Genomic DNA, 6,656 nt, shown 5'->3' on the forward strand with positions numbered 1-6,656 from the left:
AAGTAGGGCCCAGCCCCAGATCAGATTCGTACTAAATATGGGGGAGGTGGGTGGGGCCAGATAGGGGGCAAGGGAGCTTGGGTCTGGACCAGAGAAGAGGTTGTGCTGGAGTCAAAGATTGCGGAATCGCGGGGATGCTGGATGACTACTGGCCTAGATAGCGAGTTTGCATTTCAGCTCTGTGGTTAGCCTGCTGTGTGATCTTGGGAGAGTCATGGATATTGACTGTTTCCTCATCTATAAAGTGGAGTCCAGGTGGTGGCTGCAGGCCATCCTACAGGCTGCCCCTTGGACCTGAGTCTGCCCCCCTTCCCGCACTGCGGACCAGAAAAAGACCCTTATTTCTACCTCACAGTCAGTAAGATTGAGGCAACAAGCTGTTTGAGGAATTTTCTAGGGTGATGGAGACACCCGAGCATGCGGAAAGGCTCGGGGCCAGATGATAGGGCCAGCCAGGTCTATTAATACCGGGGCGGCTGTAGAGGAGTGTGGTGAGAATGTGCTGAGCCGGGAAACCCCGACGCCACAGGGACTGCAATTCAATTCTCCGGGTGTGGCAGCCAGCCACACCAGGGGGCGTGGCCCCTGCAGTACGCTGGGCGACTTCACTTTGACACTGGGCGGCAGCACCAACCGGATTTTGAAATCTAGTCTGTCAGCCATTCCTTTTTCTGTATCTGTGGTCCCGCCCTGTGAAACTGCCGCGCAACGCACCCATGCAGAGCTCCCATTGGTTGCGGCAGACATCCGTCCGCTGCTATGCCCTCCCCAATACGGAAGCGCTGGGGTCCCAGGGATCCCACAGCGGGTGGATCGGAACCATGGGGCAGCCCTGGGTGGCTCGGGGCGCAGAAGGAGCGCCCGCGCGGCTGCCCCTGCTGCTCACCGCGCTGTGGGCCGCCGCCGTGGTCCTGGAGCTGGCCTACGTGATGGTGCTGGGGCCCGGGCCTCCCCCATTGGGACCCCTGGCCCGGGCCTTGCAAGTGGCGCTGGCTGCTTATCAGCTTCTTAACCTGCTGGGCAACGTGGGACTGTTCCTGCGCTCAGATCCCAGCATTCGGGGCGTGATGCTGGCTGGCCGCGGCGTAGGCCAGGGCTGGGCGTGAGTGTCGGGCACCAGGGTCCGCGGGCAGAAGCGCGGGGTGGAGGGGGTGGGGAATGGGACGCCTGGACCAAGAGAGGCCCCAGAACTTGAGTTGTCAGAAACCAGCCAAAGAACTCCTTTAGAACCTGGCATCCGCTACTTGTTCATTCAGATACTGAGTAAGCACTGACTGTTTTGGAGCCTCAAGTAAAAACAAATATCCGACCTCCTGGAGATTATTTCAGTGGCAGAAGGGGCAGATAATAAATTGTAAGCCCAATAAATAAGCACATTGCATATTAGACGTTAAAAGATTTGAAAACAAACAAAAAATAGAGCAGGGTAAGAGAAGGCAAGGAGAAAAAGTTTCCGTCATTTTTATCATTTTTTTTTTGTCTGTATTTATGATGTGTGTCCAAGTCCCAGTGCACATGCCACAGTGCACATGTGGAAGTCAGAGGACAATTTTTTGGGGGAGTTTTCTTCTACCGTGTGGGTTCTGGGGACTGAACAAGTTGTCAGGCCTGTGCAGCAACTTTCTTTAACCACTGAACCATCTCCCTGCCCAAAGTTTCAATGTTAAATGCATGGTCAATTTTCAGTACAAGACATTTATGTGATGAATTAGTGTGATTAAATTATTCACATTTTACTAAAAAGGCACAGCATCTGCAAATATATTGACTAACATCCAATTGCAAGTAAAAACTAAAATATAAAAATAAATAAGTGGTCAAGGAGGACCTTATTGAGGCATTTGCACGAAGGGCTGGTGGAGTTAGCCACTTGGGAATTTTTGAACTACTTTCTGGGAGGAGAATGAAGACCATACCACGAAAAGGCAGAAGCCACTGTACATCCAGAATATTCCAAGGGCGGTGACTGGAGTAGAGGGAAGGAAAGAGATGTTAGTGACATAAGCACTCCCAAGCCATTGAAAACTTTGTTTTTCAGTGCGCATGTCACAGAAGGTAGCCACCTCAGACCTACAGTGCGAGAGCTGGAGGTGCCTGGCAAGGACAGTGGCTGTTTCTGCTCTCCAGGGCAGAGGTTGGGCATGCTGTGGGGCACAGAGAGCTGTTGGGGGCACTAACCCATGGTTCTTCCCCCTCCCCTGCCTATGCAGTTACTGTTACCAGTGCCAAAGTCAAGTGCCGCCACGTAGTGGGCACTGCTCTGCCTGCCGCGTGTGCATCCTACGTCGTGACCACCACTGCCGCCTACTGGGCCGCTGTGTGGGCTTCCATAACTATAGGCCCTTCCTGTGCCTGCTACTTCACGCTGCTGGTGTCCTGCTCCACGTCTCGGTGCTGCTAAGCCCTGCCCTGTCAGCCCTTCTGCGGGCCCACTCAGCCCTCTACACTGTGGCTCTCCTGCTGTTGCCCTGGCTCATGCTACTCACAGGTGGGCAGCTTTCTGAACCTTGCAGGAGCCAGAGACCCTTGCACTGTGCTGGGGAGCAAGGCCCTTCCCACGGGAGGTGGGTGTCCAGCTGATTCCCTTAGGCAATACTCTGGGGACTAAGTCCCAGTGTATTTAAGGAGAGAGGAAAGCCTCATACCTAGCTGAGTGTGAAGTACTGTGCTTTCATGGGGCTCCAAGACAAAAGCAGAGTTCTGGTCCCTAAATCAAGGATCCCAAGGCTTGCTACAGAAGAGGAAAGGCTAGTATGAGAGCCCTCGGGTTGTTGGGATGCTAAAACGTTATCTTAGGGGAGATGAGCTGGTCTTCTGTCCCAAATATCCCCTGCCCCTCCCCCCAACCTCTGGAAGCTACTGAGGTTCTCACGCTGGCTTCCTTTATACCATCTTCTATATACTTCTCAATGGTTCTGTGTTTTCTAAGGCTAGGTGTTTTTCTGCTGCCATCATAGCCTACCTTACTGTTCCCTGTCACTGGCTGCCTGCCTGCCTGCCTGCCTGCCTCCCTCCCTCCCTCCTTCCCTCTTTCTCTCCTTCCTTCCCTCATACAGTCTTGCTGTGTAGCCAGCCCAGGCTGGCTTTGAACTCACAGCCCTCTTCCTCAGCTTTCCGAGTACTGAGGTTGCAGGCATGTGCTCACTGGCTCCCATTTCTTGGCCACTGTGTTTCACTTCCCATACTCTCATATTCACAACTACTTGTCAGAACCCAGAATGTGTCACTGTCATTGGCCGTCCCTCTTTGTACCCTCCACCTTCCACCCTTTCTCCCTGGGTGTGATGTTTCCATCATCTTCCCTGTTCCACCTTCACTGCTCCTCATTTCCACCTCTCTCTTGCTAATCTCTCAAGCATTGTAGCTCATCTTCCTTCCCCGGCTTTTGAGAGCTGCCAGATATGTGTTCATGGCTAGGTTCACCTTGTTCTCCATTTGAAACTCAGGCTGGCAGGAGCATTGAGAGTTGGTGGCCAACCTGGGTTATATTTGAAGCTTAAGGTGAGCCTGAGCTATATTTTTTGAGATCTTGTCTCAGAAACAGAGCAATGTTCCTGTGTTCAACTCTCCCAGGCACACAGACCTGCTGGGTAACAGGACTTCTTAAACTGACACTGTCTCCTAAGAGTCTCTCCTGGGCATGATATCCCTCTTCCCCCCCCCCATAAAAGATGAACTCTATTTCCTCTACCCTTAGTATTTCCCCCCACAGTATTTCTGTCATGGTTTGGGGTGTGTGTGTGTAGGTCAGAAAACAACCTTGGGTACCTTCCACCTTCTGTTTGAAAGTCTCTCATTGGTATCCAACTTTGACAAGTAGGCCAGGCCAGCTAGCCAATTGGCTCCAGAGTTCTGTCTGTATCTGCCTCCCATCCAATCTTCACTGGAATCACAGGCATATGGTGATTTTTATGTGGATCTTGAGGAGATAAATTTGGGGCCTCATGCTTGTAAGGCAAGCAGTTCACTGAATGAGCCATTTCCTCAGACCAAGTATTCTTTTACTGATACAAAACACATCACTTTAGTCATTTGGAAGTGTGCAATTCAGTAGATTTTAGTGTTCTAAACATGAAATATTTAGTATATGGTACAATCATTGCCACTGTCTAACATTTTCACGCCACAGAGAAATAATATGACCAGTAATCAGCCCTCTCATCACTCCCTAAATCTCCAGCCCTGACAATTAGTCTGCTTTCTGTGCACGTGTTTGCCCATTCAAGACAGCTCACAGGAAGCATATCCCACAACCCATGGCTCTTCATGTCTGCCTTCTTCCACTTGGCAGTGTTTCATGACCTCTGGTGGTCAATTCAGCGGGAACTAGTGCCGGCTGAGGCCCAGATGGAAAAAGATCCCAGGTGTAACTGAGTAATTGAATTTGCAGAATGGAGGGATGAATCCCACTTCTTGGGTGGGAGGCAGGCAGGATTTGGATTTGGGAAAGCCAGCCAACTGCTATCCCCTGAGACCCCCTTTTCTGTTTTCTTCCCACAGGCAAAGTCTCTCTGGCCCAGTTTGCCTTAGCTTTTGTGGTGGACACATGTGTGGCAGGTGCACTACTGTGTGGTGCTGGACTGCTTTTCCATGGGATGCTGCTCCTGCGGGGCCAGACCACCTGGGAGTGGGCTCGGGGCCAGCACTCCTATGACCTGGGCACCTGCCACAACCTGCAGGCAGCTCTGGGTCCACGCTGGGCCCTAGTCTGGTTCTGGCCTTTCCTAGCCTCCCCTTTGCCTGGAGATGGAATCTCTTTCCAGACACCAGCTGATGTGGGTCTTGTGGCTTCCTGAGTCCAGGTAGAGCCAGAACTGAATAGGGAGGAAGGGAGCAGAGGATGGAGTTGGAAACTTGCTTTCAGTTTCATGCCAGCCACAGGACGGAGGCCCTGTTGGCCCTTCATGCCTGTAGTGGTAGCTCTAGCTCCTTCCATGAACCTATCCAATGTGGGCTCTTCCATATCTAGAGTTCAGACACAGTAACTCAGCTCTTTTTGGCAGAGGAGGATCTGGCAAGGAAGCTACTTGGTCAGCCTGTCTTCCCCTCTACCAGGCTGGTAAAGTGCCCATCAGGTTCTTGGCCTCCTCTGTTTTTGCTTTTATTATTTTGCTTGCTGTTTTCCAGTTCCCATGATTATCAGGCCTGGAGACTACAGAAGGTATGAGATGCTAATGGGCCAGGGCTCTGCCTCCTCTGGCCTTGGAAGCCTGTGGTGGGATCCAGGAAAGGAGAATCCAAATGTGCTCCAGAGGATAGCACTCCATGGAAAAATCTCTGCAGCAGGGGTTTCAAGGAAGATCTTGTAGCTCATCTGTATGTGGGGATTGAGTTAGGATCTTTGTTCTGTAAAAACACGTAAAGCCCTGCTAGACCATGTGACAAGATTGTAGGATAGAAATATAGACCTTACTGGCCTTAACTTTGTAGACTATGCTGGCTTCAAACTCAGAGATGTGCCTGCCTCTTCCCCCTAAGTGCTGGGATTAAAGGCATGTGTCACCAAAACTGGCTTGCCTCTGCTTTCTGAGTGGTACAATTAAAACATTCACCACCATGCCTGGCCTAAAAGGTTAGATTTGAATCCAGGTCTTTGACTCTGCTTTACTTTTCACAGCTGAAGTGAGTAGGAGAAACATCAGAGCAAAACCAACCAGCTTCCATGAGTTCCAGGACCTGTGAAGGATGGTTTTTTTTTTTTTTTTTTTTTTTTTTTTATATTTTTGTTTGTCGTGTATGTGGATCTGTCTGTCTGTGCACACTTGTGTACTTTCATGCACATATGGGCATGTATATATGGGTGCCCATGGAGACCAGAAGAGGGCATTGAATCCCCTGGAGCTGGACTTATAGGTTGTTGTGAGCCACCTGACTTGGGTCTTCTGCAAGAGTAACATACACTCTTAACCTCTAACCATTTCTCCAGCCCCCTGCTTTGCTTTCAAATTTTATTTATATTATTATTATTATTGAGACAGGGTCTCATTTAGTGTCACAGGCTGGCCTGGAACTTACAGCAATCCACCTGCCTCAGATTTCCAATCCCTGGGAATTACAGGTATGGTGAATTCACACACCCAGCTTTCAGCAAATACAGTTAACAGCTAAACACAGGCTTTAGCATCCAGAGTTAGGTTTGCCTTTAGATTCACTAAAATAGAGAAATAAAAATATATAAATTTATAAGGGGAAGGAAGATAGATGCTTGTATACCAAAGAGCTGACAACGTTTTGAAACATGACAGAATTTGGGAGCTTGTCTTAGTAGAGAATCAAAAATAAAAATTACATGTTCCTGAAGAGAGGGGAGGAGAAGCAAGGCAGAACTTCCCCAGCACTTTGTGGTGTGGTGGACTGTGTGGTGAGGCTTCCGTTTAACCTTGGATGGGGTGTTGGACAGTTTGGATCAGGAGGTGTGAACTGCTCTTCCCCACAGACCTCTTCCACCTCTACAGCCACCCTTCTAGAATGTGGGAGGGTAATAAGACAGACTGGATCAGAGCAGCTCTGGATCTCAGGGGTAACAAGAAAGGTAGGAATGGGGGTTGGATCAAAAATAGAGCTAAGTCCACAAAAAATGTTGGCTGTCATTTGCAGATAATAATGTGCTAAGTCCCCAGGAGTCTACCCTCCTAGAGGTCATTGTTTGCCACTAA

At 49.9% G+C, this 6,656-nt stretch overlaps 1 protein-coding gene across 1 annotated transcript; it reads left to right on the forward strand.

Moving 5' to 3' along the window:
• Window positions 1-773: 773 nt before the first annotated feature.
• Zdhhc24 (zinc finger DHHC-type containing 24) lies at window positions 774-5,508 on the forward strand. Its single transcript, XM_051193601.1, has 3 exons — window positions 774-1,102; window positions 2,211-2,488; window positions 4,501-5,508. The coding sequence occupies exons 1-3, from the start codon at window positions 822-824 to the stop codon at window positions 4,794-4,796; spliced, it is 855 nt and encodes a 284-aa protein (XP_051049558.1). The 5' UTR covers window positions 774-821; the 3' UTR covers window positions 4,797-5,508.
• The last annotated feature ends 1,148 nt before the right edge of the window (window positions 5,509-6,656 follow it).

Source organism: Phodopus roborovskii, unplaced genomic scaffold, assembly GCF_943737965.1.
Source record: "Phodopus roborovskii unplaced genomic scaffold, PHOROB, whole genome shotgun sequence".
Classification (NCBI taxonomy): domain Eukaryota; kingdom Metazoa; phylum Chordata; class Mammalia; order Rodentia; family Cricetidae; genus Phodopus; species Phodopus roborovskii.